The 12500-nt window shown below is 47.8% G+C and overlaps 1 protein-coding gene across 1 annotated transcript in view; it reads right to left on the bottom strand.

The window, feature by feature from the left end:
• Positions 1-12500, bottom strand: part of map2k5 (mitogen-activated protein kinase kinase 5) — a 71220-nt gene that overhangs the window by 28292 nt on the left and 30428 nt on the right. Inside the window, exons 9-16 of the mRNA XM_080532542.1 lie at positions 8489-8528; positions 7207-7275; positions 5944-6025; positions 4858-4919; positions 2960-3008; positions 2765-2838; positions 1783-1833; positions 525-596 (exon numbers count right to left, since the gene is read on the bottom strand). Coding sequence (XP_080388668.1) covers positions 525-596; positions 1783-1833; positions 2765-2838; positions 2960-3008; positions 4858-4919; positions 5944-6025; positions 7207-7275; positions 8489-8528 — 499 coding nt within the window. The remainder of the gene's footprint in view (positions 1-524; positions 597-1782; positions 1834-2764; positions 2839-2959; positions 3009-4857; positions 4920-5943; positions 6026-7206; positions 7276-8488; positions 8529-12500) is intronic.

The raw sequence follows: 12500 nt of genomic DNA, 5'->3' as shown, positions 1-12500 counted from the left end.
ACTAATGCACGCTCCTACGGCTGTGGGGGGGAGAAGGGCCTTCGTCCCCTAGGGAGGAAAAATCTATCTTCATCAAACGGAGATCATGTCGATAATTTTGAATCTTGATAAGATTTTAGTTTTTTTTTTTCTTTCATGGATCCATCCATCCATTATCATTGTAATGGAGATGATATTCAACAGTATTGACGTGTACTAGGGTGGGGAGGGGCTTAGAGGCAGAGACGTAGAGCTGTGGGGTGAATGAGGGTGGGGGGGTGGGGGGTGGGGGAGGCTTGACAAGAACAGACAAAGAATCAATACTGTCAATGGAGGGACAACAGGCCTGGAGGGGCGGAGTACTGATATTAATACTGATATTAATACTGATATTAATACTGATATTAAAATGTTCTTGTCAAATGTCGCCTGTCAGGGCTAGGCTCACTGTTGATGCCTCTGACACACACACACACACACACACACAGAACCTGTCTCAATAACGGTTTTTAATGGTTATCTGTTTGGGAGGAATAATCCTGTACCTCCATGAATGAGATGCCCACGCTCCAGACATCTGAGTGGATCCCGTACTGCTCCCCCGAGATCCTCTCTGGCTGTGGGGCACAAACACGGGGTGAGCTGAGGTACTGGGTGTGTGTGTGTGTGTGTGTGCTGTATGAGATGTGTGGGGTGTGTGTTCTCACTGACATTCTCTCTCAGTTCCCTGTCTTGTATCTGGATCAAGAGAGTCTGTCTTGGCCACAGTAGCTCAACTGTATTGAACCGTGGACACTTCAGACATTACATTTACATGACATGTTAACCATTTAGCAGACGCTTTTATCCAAAGCAACTTACAATAGACCTATCGCTAAGCCACACCCCAAAATAGAAATTGACCAATCATATCACAGCAAAAGTCACTACAGGCAGAAAACTCGGACAAACAACTCGCTAATATCTGATGGTGAAAAGCTTCTAGACGAAATATTCTTGTCATCTTTAAAAAACACAAGTCTATTACTTACTTGTAAATCAGAAATTTGAACTCCCGCCATTGTAAGTCATTGAATGTCATTCAGTCACGGTCGGTCAGTCAGTCACTGTCAGTGAAGAATTTGAGCGAGCGTTGTTTGTTTGTCCGGGTTTTCTCGGAGCCCAAAACGCAGAGGCTAACCAACAGCTGCTTCCCCCAGGCGATCAGGCTCCTAAACAAGCCTAGCCCAGTGACTATTTATCCCGGAGCACTTCTCACATACACGGGCTACCTACCCTGAAGCACACACTTTACTTTACTCACTTTGTTCAACACCACCTCTACCATCCACTGCTAATACTCATGCTATTTCTATTATTGTATTGCTCAATTTGTCTCGTCTCATTTGTCTCTTACAACTATTGTTGTTACTACTTGTCTTACTTGTCCCACTTGCCTATTATAACTATTTCCACCTTATTTAGCTCTCCTTATTTGAAAAAAAAAAAAAGTAATAACTACTGCCACTTTAATTCTCTTGTCGCTGCAATGGTGAGGAACTGAAGCCTAATAATTTTACTCTCTTATAGTTAATATTTTATACTATAATGGGATGAACACGTATGAACACGAATGAAACTTGAAACTTCATCTACAGATACAACTAAAGAGTGTGATGGTAGTCAGTGACATGTGAGATGCCCTGTCACCTCCTTAGGATGTAGGGGGTGGTAGACTGATCCTAGACCTGTGTGGGACTCCTAACAGCAACAACAACAACAACAACAACAACAAGTCTCTCATCCAATTGCAGCGTTACTTACTGCCATGTATGCGTTAGTTCCCACATAGGTTTTGGCGATGGAATTCACCAGCTGCAAACAATTGGAAAAAAAGGCAATCACTAGAGAACCACAACCATTGAGGCCTCAAGCATGTGTTTGTGTGTTTGATTGTGTGTGCGTGTGTGTGTGTGTGTGTGTGTGAGTGTGTGTGTGTGTGTGTGTGTGTGTGTGTGTGTGTGTGTGTGTGTGTCTTGGGTCAAGGCTGCCATTCAAAGAAGCCCATTCAGGGGTCAGCGTCGATTTGCATCTCCAAGGAGGACGAGGTTGAAAATTAATTAAAATCAGGGTGCAAGGGTGACGGATGGCGTGTGTGAGGGTGTGTGTGTGTGTGTGTAGAGGGTCTCCTCGGGGTCTTGAAGAGTTGTCCCTGGTGAGAGCATTTCACATACACTCCACGCCCCCCCCAGCACACCCCCACAAACCCCGCTTGGTGGCCTTAACTATTGTCTGTCGGCTCTGCTCTCCACACGTCCATCAAATGCATATCAATGAAGCTGTGGCATTGAGTGTGTGTGTGAGTGTGTGTGAGTGTGTGTGTGTGTGTGTGAGAGAGTGTGTGTGTAGTAATTATAACAAGTGAATGTTTGGGAGGCTGAGGAACAATAGGTGTCAGGGGGAGAGTTAATGTGCGAGGCGGTCCCTAGGGGTGCCTGATGCTGTGAGGAGAAAATAAATACATCCAGACTGACAGTGACAGAAAAGCTATGAAACACAAACACACACACACACACACACACACACGCGCACACACACGCGCACACACGCGCACACACACACACGCACACACACTCGCATGCGACATACACATACACACACACACACACACACACACACACACACACACACATATGTCACACACTCGTACAAGACAGACAGACACAGACACAGACACACGCATACAAAGACACACTCAAAGACACACACAAAAGACACACGGACAAACAAAGAGCGTACAGCGTACCTGTGTGCTGACCCCAAAGTCGCAGAGTTTGACCTGTCCTCGGGTGTTGACGAGCATGTTGGAGGGCTTGACATCTGCAGAGACACAAGGACGCGTTGGCCTCAGCACACTGCAGCATCCATACAGGCCTGGTGATAGTTCATTGTCTTACCTCTCCTTCATGAACAGGAGCGTGTCTGCTGCACTCCCACTCACCTCTGTGGAGGATCTTCAGGCTCCACAAGTACGTCAGGCCTTTCACCACCTACAGCCACAACAGACAGTTAGATCAACTGTTATATCAGCACTTTGGATAGAAGCCTCAGCTAAATTGCATATTATTATTATTATGATTTATTTTATTTATTTTACCCCTATACTTTCTTTTATTATTATTTTGGTTTCTTTTTATTATTACTACTCGATCGTTTCAGTTTGTAACGCGTCTTTGAGTGTGTAGAAAAGCGCTATATAAGTCTAATGTATTATTATTATTATTATTATTATTATTCTTTAAATTTGTTTTTCAGATTTTATCCCTTTTTCACCCAATTTGGTAGCCAATTGAACCCAACCTAGCATCCAATTATCCCCTGCCTATTGCGAAGGATCCGCCGCACGACCCCGTGGCCGGCAGTCCCAGAAGAGGCCGCCAGGCAGACTAGCTGACTGGCTCCTCGAGCCCAGCACCGTTATTCCGGCACCCCGGGGGCGCTGTTGCGCGACGGATCCTTGTCCGGAAATACTCCTATACCGCCCTCGGGAGCGGCCGCCCAATATGCCGCTCCCCGTGTGTGCCCCAGCCATATCCGGATCTGGCGAGCTGGGATCCGATCCCAGTCCCCGGTGGGCAGCTTGCACTAGTGGCTAGTGCTTAGACCGCTAAACCACCACGGGGCTTATTATTATTATTAATATTATTATTATTATGATTGTATTAAACGTTCAACGTACTGCATTCTGATACTGGCAGGAAGGGAGAAAGTGTATTCTATTTCATATCAAGTGCATTTCTGAAGGCGTATTGACTCATTTGTAAAACATCACAGACACTTCTTCTTCTTCTACCACTAATGAAACACAGAGCAGTCCGCAACTCTGACACTGACGCCCGGCGTTAGCCTGACAACACACTGTAGCAAAAGACTGGCGTAGACTGTGGCAAAACAACACACACACACACACACACGCACACACACACACACGCTCACATGAACGCACACACACACACACGCTCACATGAACGCACTCACACACACGCACACACACACACACACACGCATACACACCAACACACACACACACACACGCATACACACCAACACACACACACACACACACCGTCTCTGGCCCTCCCGGGTTGCTTTCCCCAGTGATAATTAACAACTCAGAGTGTATGTGTGTGTGTTTGTGTGTGGAGAGAGCTGTGAATTAGAATTAACGCTGACTAAATAGCTGTCAATGTTTGATTACGGGCAAAGACAGAGGAGGAGAGAAGGGAGAGGGTAATGGGGGTGGAAAAGCAGGTGCCTGTCCAAGATCCTCTATCCATCTCTCACAGCTCTGAGAGGGAGGGGGGGGAGTTTCCTGCCTCTCTCACTCTCTTCTCGTTCTCTCTTATCGAAGGCTAATTGTGAGATTCACGCCTGTGGTTCTGCTGTGGCAAAGCTGCCCATGAACAGAGAAAAGCCCCTGGACAGAAAACTGCTCAGCCTCGACGTTGTTCATCCCTCTGACAGGCAGCGGTACCACCCTGGTGTGACACTAGAACAGCCGTGCCTTTTTACCTACTAAAAGAGCCGCCTCTTTTTTCAATACTAAGCTGCTATTTACACACAACGACCACTAGTTGGCCGCTTGGAAATTAGCCTGCTTCCTAAACAGAAAAACTGCAAAAATAGCTTTATATGAGCTTATTCTGATGTGATTTTGAAAATGCAAGGATACTGGGTGGTAGAACGCACATATCTAGGAAAGGTCACCGCTGAACACGCTGCTTAACACACTGCTTAACACGCTGCTTAACACACTTCTGAAAACGCTGCTTAACACACTGCTTAACACACTTCTGAACACCAGACAGTGTGTGTTCAGGCCTGGAGGTTGAGACTCACCGCCACGGCGATCCTCCCCAACACGTGTTCTGGGATCCTCCTGTACACGTCCAGAGAGCCACCTACACACACACACACACACACACGCGCACACACACACACACACACACACAGACACACAGACACACAGACACACAGACACAGACACACAGACACAGACACACAGACACACACACAGAGACACACACACACACACACACACACACACACATACACACACGCGCGCACACGCACAGACACACACACGCACACATCAAATATGTCATTCAATAAGGCTGTAAAGTCATGTAGCGATATGGGGAAAGTGCAGCATGTTTGGAGGACGGAGGAGGAGAGAGATGGAGGGTGATGACTAGTTGATGGAGCATGCTGACGCTGACAGGCTGTCCACTGAGGGAGACTCTCCCTTAACACACTAACACACACACACACACACTTAAACCAGAATTCATACCCTTGTAGCTTTTAGCAGATGTGTGCTAACCAGCAGACATTGATAACACTCTCTCTCTCTCTCTCTCTCTCTCTCTCTCTCTCTCTCTCTCTCTCTCTCTCTCTCTCTCTCTCTCTCTCTCTCTCTCTCTCTCTCTCTCTCTCTCTCTCTCTCTCTCTCTCTCTCTCTCTCTCTCTCTCTCTCTCTCTCTCTCTCTCTCTCTCTCTCTCTCTCTCTCTCTCTCTCTCTCTCTCTCTCTCTCTCTCTCTCTCTCTCTCTCTCTCTCTCTCTCTCTCTCTCTCTCTCTCTCTCTCTCTCTCTCTCTCTCTCTCTCTCTCTCTCTCTCTCTCTCTCTCTCTCTCTCTCTCTCTCTCTCTCTCTCTCTCTCTCTCTCTCTCTCTCTCTCTCTCTCTCTCTCTCTCTCTCTCTCTCTCTCTCTCTCTCTCTCTCTCTCTCTCTCTCTCTCTACGTAGATGTGTAAATGGACACAGGGTGGAGAGTGTTTCCCAGAAGGCAGCACTCTCATTTCTCTATGGAGGTCTGAGTGTGGGTACTGTCCCTGAGTTGACCAGCCACCTCACCCAGACAGAGTAAGTCTATTTGAACACTATTTTAAGTCTATTTTGTCCAGAGTAATACAGAGTGAGACTCACCATCCATAAACTCTGTGCATATGGATATCCTGTTCTCTACGAAGAAGGCACTGTAGAAGGTGATGATGTATGGAGAATCACACTGAAAACATACACACACACACACAGAGACAGACACACACACACACACACACACACACACACACACACACACAATCAACAAGACCATTACCACAGCAAATGAAAGGATCCAAGCAGACAATATTCTGTTCATCAAGTATGAACAGAAAAGATGATGACTATTCGTGGCATACTGTACATGAGATGTTGAGAATGAGAGGAAGAATTCATTGTATTTGTTCTGTTTGTCCGGTATGAGTTACACACTCTGTCATAGATTTCTTAATTTCTTTGGAACCAGACAGAACAACATTTCCCCAATTTCTGTCTGCATTCCTGAAAGATTCGCCGCCATGAACATTGTTTTCTCAGACTTATTGATCATCTTTTCAAAAATGCAATAAATGAGAGTGAAGCATGTTTGGAGGACGGAGGAGGAGAGAGAATATTGTAAAAAAATATATATTTTAAAAATAGTGTCTTTGTTTTTTAACGACATGGCCCCTTTAATGGTTTTCTGAAGCTTTTTCTGTGACGCTGTGATGCTGTGTCGGTGGTTGTTGAGGGGTTTGACCTGTGAAGTGGACTCTGTTTCACAGTGTACCTCGTCCAGGGAAAGGAGATGAGGCTTCAATTATTAACGGGACCTCTAAAGACTGCCATCAGCTCACTCACATGGCCCTGCCTCGTGAGTGTGTGTACCGACGCGTGTGTGTGTCTGCGTGTCCCTGTGTCCATGCTGTAGGTGAGTGTGTGTGTGTGTGTGTGTGTGTCTGCGTGTCCCTGTGTCCATGCTGTAGGTGAGTGTGTGTGTGTGTGCGGTGTGTGTGTCCTGTACACGTGTGTGTGTGTGTGTGTGTGTGTGTGTGTGTGTGTCACTGATCTCTAGCGTGCCACACAGTAAGAGTAGATCCATCTGTCCATCAGACTCTGATAGCGGTGCTCCATTAACTAAAGCCTCCCGGCAGGCTAAACGACCCAGGCCTGATAAGAGCACCTCCATCAAAGCCAAACTCTGTAAGATTACAGTGCTTACCGTCAACAAGTGGCGCATAAGGGGTGTATCCAGTTGATAAGAGTACAGCCAGAAGGAGGGTTGTTTCAAGTGAGGGAAAGTTAACAGAGAGAGGAGGACAGGAGATAAGAGTCAAAAGGGAGAGGAGGACAGGGAGTCGAGAGAGAGAGAGAGAACTGAAAGAATACCTTGTAGAGAATCTCTAACTCAGACATGATCTGTTTCTGAAGCTCCACTGTGATGTCCAGGGGTATGACCTGGAAGAAAGCACCGGTGGATTAGACACACAGACACACACACGCGTGCACACACGCACACCCAGACACCTTCATGAAATAAATGAAACACAGAGACAACCCACATGAGAGCAGTGTGTCCTCATCACACCCACATGAAGGTCCTTTCCTCTCAGCTATCGAGACAGAGATATGAACTCTTAAGAAAGAAGATGAGTCAGAAAGAAAGAAAGGAGAGAGAGGGCACCCTGTGTGGTCTTGAGACACTTGAGACTTGAGTTTGAAGGCTTTCTCTGACCCCTGTCCAGAAACTAAGAGTTGAAAAACTCAATTCAAAGGGGAGGCTATGGACCTATCGCTAAGCCACGGCCCCTTTGAAACCTTGGACAAATAAACAACGCTTCACTGACAGTGACTGACTGACCGTGACTGAATGACATTCAATGACTTACAATGGCGGGAGTTGGGAAATTTCTGATTTCTGATTTACACAGCAAGTAATAGACATGTTTTTTTTTAAAGATGACAAGAATATTTTGTCTAGAAGCTTTCCACAGATATCAGATATTACCGAGTTATTTGTCCGAGTTTTCTGCCTGTCGTGACTTTTGCTGTGATATGATTGGACAATTTCTATTTTGGGGCGTGGCTTAGCGATAGGTCCATTGGAGGTAAAAATCGGAGGAAACCAGAAATCTCACGGTAATGCAGGAATGGAATCAGGAACGATACCAAACACGTGTGTTTGAGTGTCCTCCTCCCGATCCATGCACCGCAAAGAGCCCGTCCTCCGATTTCTACCTACCTCTACCCTTGCCGCGAACACGATCTGCCCCCCTGAGCTTAGCTGTGCTACGCTAGCATTAGCACAGATTAGCTAAGATGGCACATCTAGACATCACTGATTAGAGGTCAAACAGGGAAGGGGGGGGGGGGTAGGCTACGCATTAAGATGGGTTCAGGGAGATCTCTCTACATCCGCTCAGGAGGTGGTTCCGTTACATTTGATTCTAACAGGGAGAACGACTGAGGTGAGGCAGAAGTCAGGGGAGGACGGTGGAGGCAGAAATTGGAGGACAGGATCATTGTAATAGTGTTACTCATTCTGTCCGATTCCGGCCTCCACCAGCCTCCCCTGACTGAGAGTAGCACAGAGTATGAGAGAGGAGAGGTGCTCAGTTAACACATGGGTGCATAAGTGAAGGTCAATGCTGCAATGAAGAGTTCCTCTCACCTTCACCGCTAAAACCCTCTTCCCCAGAAGATGGTACGCTCTGTTTGGGGGGAGAGAGAGAGAAAGAGAGAACCAACCTGTCAAAATGGAAATGTGCCAAAAATATTCAGGATATTACCATTAAAAATATATTTTTAAAAATAACTAATATACTCCTGCTATAGTTTATTCATGAAGGGTCCATACAATAACCACAGAAGATGTATGGATAAATGACCACGTCTTCAACATACGACAAAAACATAGCGTGAAAACCGCTGACACAAAACGTTTTGTCCAGACATCCTACCCGAAGACCCCATGAACGCTCATCGCGGATACCTGTCGGCAGAAGCCGATGAGTTTCATACGGAACAGACGAAACAGTAGTATCTCGTTCGTGTGACCGTGGTGTGACCGAAAAAAACAACAAAAACAACAACGGGGGGACCGGGGGGTGGAAGGTCAAAGGGTAAAAGGCGACAGTCTGCACAACAACAGCAGCAGCGCTGAGGCTTGGAGGGCGGCCCGGCGGGGCCTGACAGTGTTCTGGGCCCAGACGGGGTCTCGGGTTGCTGCGGATAGACCGGCAGCCAAGGAGCCCAGTGATGATGACTTAATTATGAAACTCCTTCATGCCGAGAAGCAGGGGTACGGTTACGGGCCGGTTGGGTTGGTTTACCTGTCCCCGACGACAATGCGCTGACGTCTCAACATTCAATAACCCTCCTACGACACACACGCACACACACTAGCTAGCGCACACACACACACACACACACACACACACACACGTAAGACAGCTGGCGGGTGAGAGGTGGGTTAACCAGCGTACGTCACGGAGGCCAGTTTGTTTACGGCGGGCCAGATAGCAGGTATACAGGATAGCTACCGTCTCACGGAGAGACACACACACACACACACACACACACACACACACAGAGACACACACAGAGACATACACATACATACACACACACACACACACACACACACACACACACACCCCCACCCACCCCCACCCACCCACCCCCACACAAACACCCCCCCCCACACACACACCAGAGCAGGGTGTGATTAATGCATGGTAGATTGGGGGGATCGTGTTGCTCCCCGGCCAGACACCTCTAAACTGACCCGGTCAAGGGTGTTAATTAATGACATCTCTTAGTGTCTCGTTTGGTAACCGCCCAGATTTTAGGCCCAACATCAGTGCTGTGAGGTCGACCAGATATATGACTCTGTGAGCTGAGAGGGTGGATGCATGGATGCACTGTACATGTCTTGGTTTGGGTTACCGTCGTGAAACTGTGACAGACGGCCTCGTTGGACAAGGTTACGGCTTCAAGTTCTCTTTCGGTCGCCTCACCGTAGCTGTGAGAGGTTCTTCCGTCAGGAACGTTGAGACATTAGCTGAACCCGTTCCACAGGTCGGTACTCCCCTGAGCGACCGGTGTCTACTTTGTCTACTTTGTTTGGCTCTTCCCCAGCGAATGCTAGAACATTCTCCTTGCTTGGACCACTCTGCATTGTGTTACCAGTTTGACTCGGTGCCGAGGCCTTTGACCAGATGATTCTCGCTTGCTATCTTGGCGTGAACTATTAGCAAGTTATAGTCAGTGTTCACCTCTACAGCTAACCTCATTCACATTACCGTTTCAATTAGCCTGGTTCACTCCCCTCGCACTTGACCAAGTCCCACAAGGGTTTTCAGACTAGCCTAGCCTAGCAAGCTGAGTTACAGGCTCCATTTCACACAAGGGAGGTTAGCTATCTCCCCTTCACTGGGTGTAGTTAGCCATCCCATTATTCTTGTTCTTGTTGCTCCTTCTCCTAGCCTCTCGCCGGGAAAGCTATCTCAGCTAGCTAGCTTCTCTCACGTGAGTTGAGTTCATCCTTCCCTCACAGGCCAGAATGGGTCCCCTGACTCTCCACCCAGAGAGCTGGTGCACATGTGCTGCCACTGTGTTTTTTTTTTTTTTTTAATAAATTTGTTTTTCAGATTTTATCCCTATTTCACCCAATTTGGTAGCCAATCTAACCCAACCTAGCATCCAATTATCCCCTGCCTATTGCGAAGGATCCGCCGCACGACCCCATGGCCGGCAGTCCCAGAAGAGGCCGCCAGGCAGACTAGCTGACTGGCTCCTCGAGCCCAGCACCTGTTATTCCGGCACCCCGGGGGCGCTGTTGCGCGACGGATCCTTGTCCGGAAATACTCCTATACCGCCCTCGGGAGCGGCCGCCCAATATGCCGCTCCCCGTGTGTGCCCCAGCCATATCCGGATCTGGCGAGCTGGGATTCGATCCCAGTCCCCGGTGGGCAGCTTGCACTAGTGGCCAGTGCTTAGACCGCTACACCACCGCGGGGCCACTGTGGGTTTTTAAGCATGATAAGGCTGGGTTACAGGATGCAGTCCGCTACTGCGTTTCGCTGGCATTTTGCTCAGGCCAAGACCAGGAAGAAGAGATTCTCTCTCTACCTGGCAAAGTGGAAGGCGCTGCCCATCTGGTCCTGACAGAGGAAGCTGAAGGTGGGGTTCTGTCGCGCTACCTTGTGGTTCCCAAGAGAGATGGAAGGTCACGGTCCATCTTGGACTTGGTTCCGGTTCCACACGCTGACACGCATGCTGTTGGAGTCCATACGACACAACTAACGGTTCACCGAGCTGGACCTCAAGGATGCGGATTTCCACATCGAGGATTATCTGGCACACAGGCGTTTTCCACGGTTTAGCTTCAACGGCCAGACCTAGGACCATGCCCTCCCGTTCGATCCGTCCTCGGCTCCAAGGACTTTAGTGAAGTGTGGAGAAGCCGCCCTAGCTCCCATTCGGGCGAGAATATTTTCGCTTTCATACAGATTGTGGCCAAATCTTTGATTTATAGGCATTTATACGGTAGACCACAGCAACGAGCCCAACAGTATGGCCGACTATGAACCTATTTAAGATATTGGCTAAGACTTTGCCCCAGGGACTGTGTACCAAATGTCATGACATTTTTGGGTTGATTTGAAAGACCCTGGGAGCCTAATGGACCTGTGTTCCATGTTTCATCCTGATAGGATACGTCGTCTTTGACTTATAACCATTTATGTGAGAGGCCACGCCCCCTGGACAATTCATTGGTTAATAGAGGCCATGTTGTTTGTTCAAACTGTAAACAAAACGGATAGCCGTGAGCACCTCAGTCCATCGATGCTACATTCCAAGTCTGGTGCAGATAGGTCCATAACTGTAAAAACCTCAGTGTATTAGGTGTCGGGAGGACAGGAGTGTGTGATTACCATTCCTCCGATTTCTACCTCCACCAGCCTCCCCTGCTCTGCACGAGAGGCTTACTCACGCCTTTTTAGTTTTGATGTCTTAATCTCGCTTTAAGACACAATCAATATGAGTTAAGCATGACTGCTTCTTCTTAATTAAGACAAGATGATGTTTCACAGAGACTGGGGCGGAGGACTAGCCATGTTAAACACTGATTGGACTAGTCTGTGGGTGTAGTACTGTCAGGGAAAGGCAATTAAGCACTGTTGTGCTGCGCTCAACATGTATTGAAAGACTGGCTAAGGATGATGGCTCTTTGAGATTAGCTAGTAGTAAGGATAGGCTCGCGTTACTTTGAAATAAGTATCGAGTGGTTATCCTAGTCCAGGGCAATGCACAACATCAGGTTATCTATCTCTAGTTCACACAGGTTTACAAACACACACACACACACAAAAAAACACATTTCAATCCAATAGGAACCTAAGCTGTTCTATTCCCCCGGATGGAACGCATACATTAAAGATACTGTAGCATTCTCGAAATGTGTTTTTCAAGCATGCTTACGGTAATCAAAGCAATGTAATAGCGTCATCCAGCAGGCCGGCGTGAGTGAAGTGGTATAATTCAGGGCTGTGTCCTCAATCCAGCCTGCTCTATTGGGTGACCAGCAGGTCTAGGGTTCGCCCCTCCACTGTCCTTGACCCCACCCACACAGCGGATGAGTTACAGTGACAGAGCTCTGTAACTGGAGGGGTGGAGGA

The sequence above is a fragment of the Nansenia antarctica genome, assembly GCF_963989245.1.
Source record: "Nansenia antarctica genome assembly, chromosome: 5".
In the NCBI taxonomy this organism is placed as follows: domain Eukaryota; kingdom Metazoa; phylum Chordata; class Actinopteri; order Argentiniformes; family Microstomatidae; genus Nansenia; species Nansenia antarctica.
The sequence above is the reverse complement of the archived record's forward strand: the minus strand, read 5'-3'. Positions and strand labels throughout refer to the sequence as shown.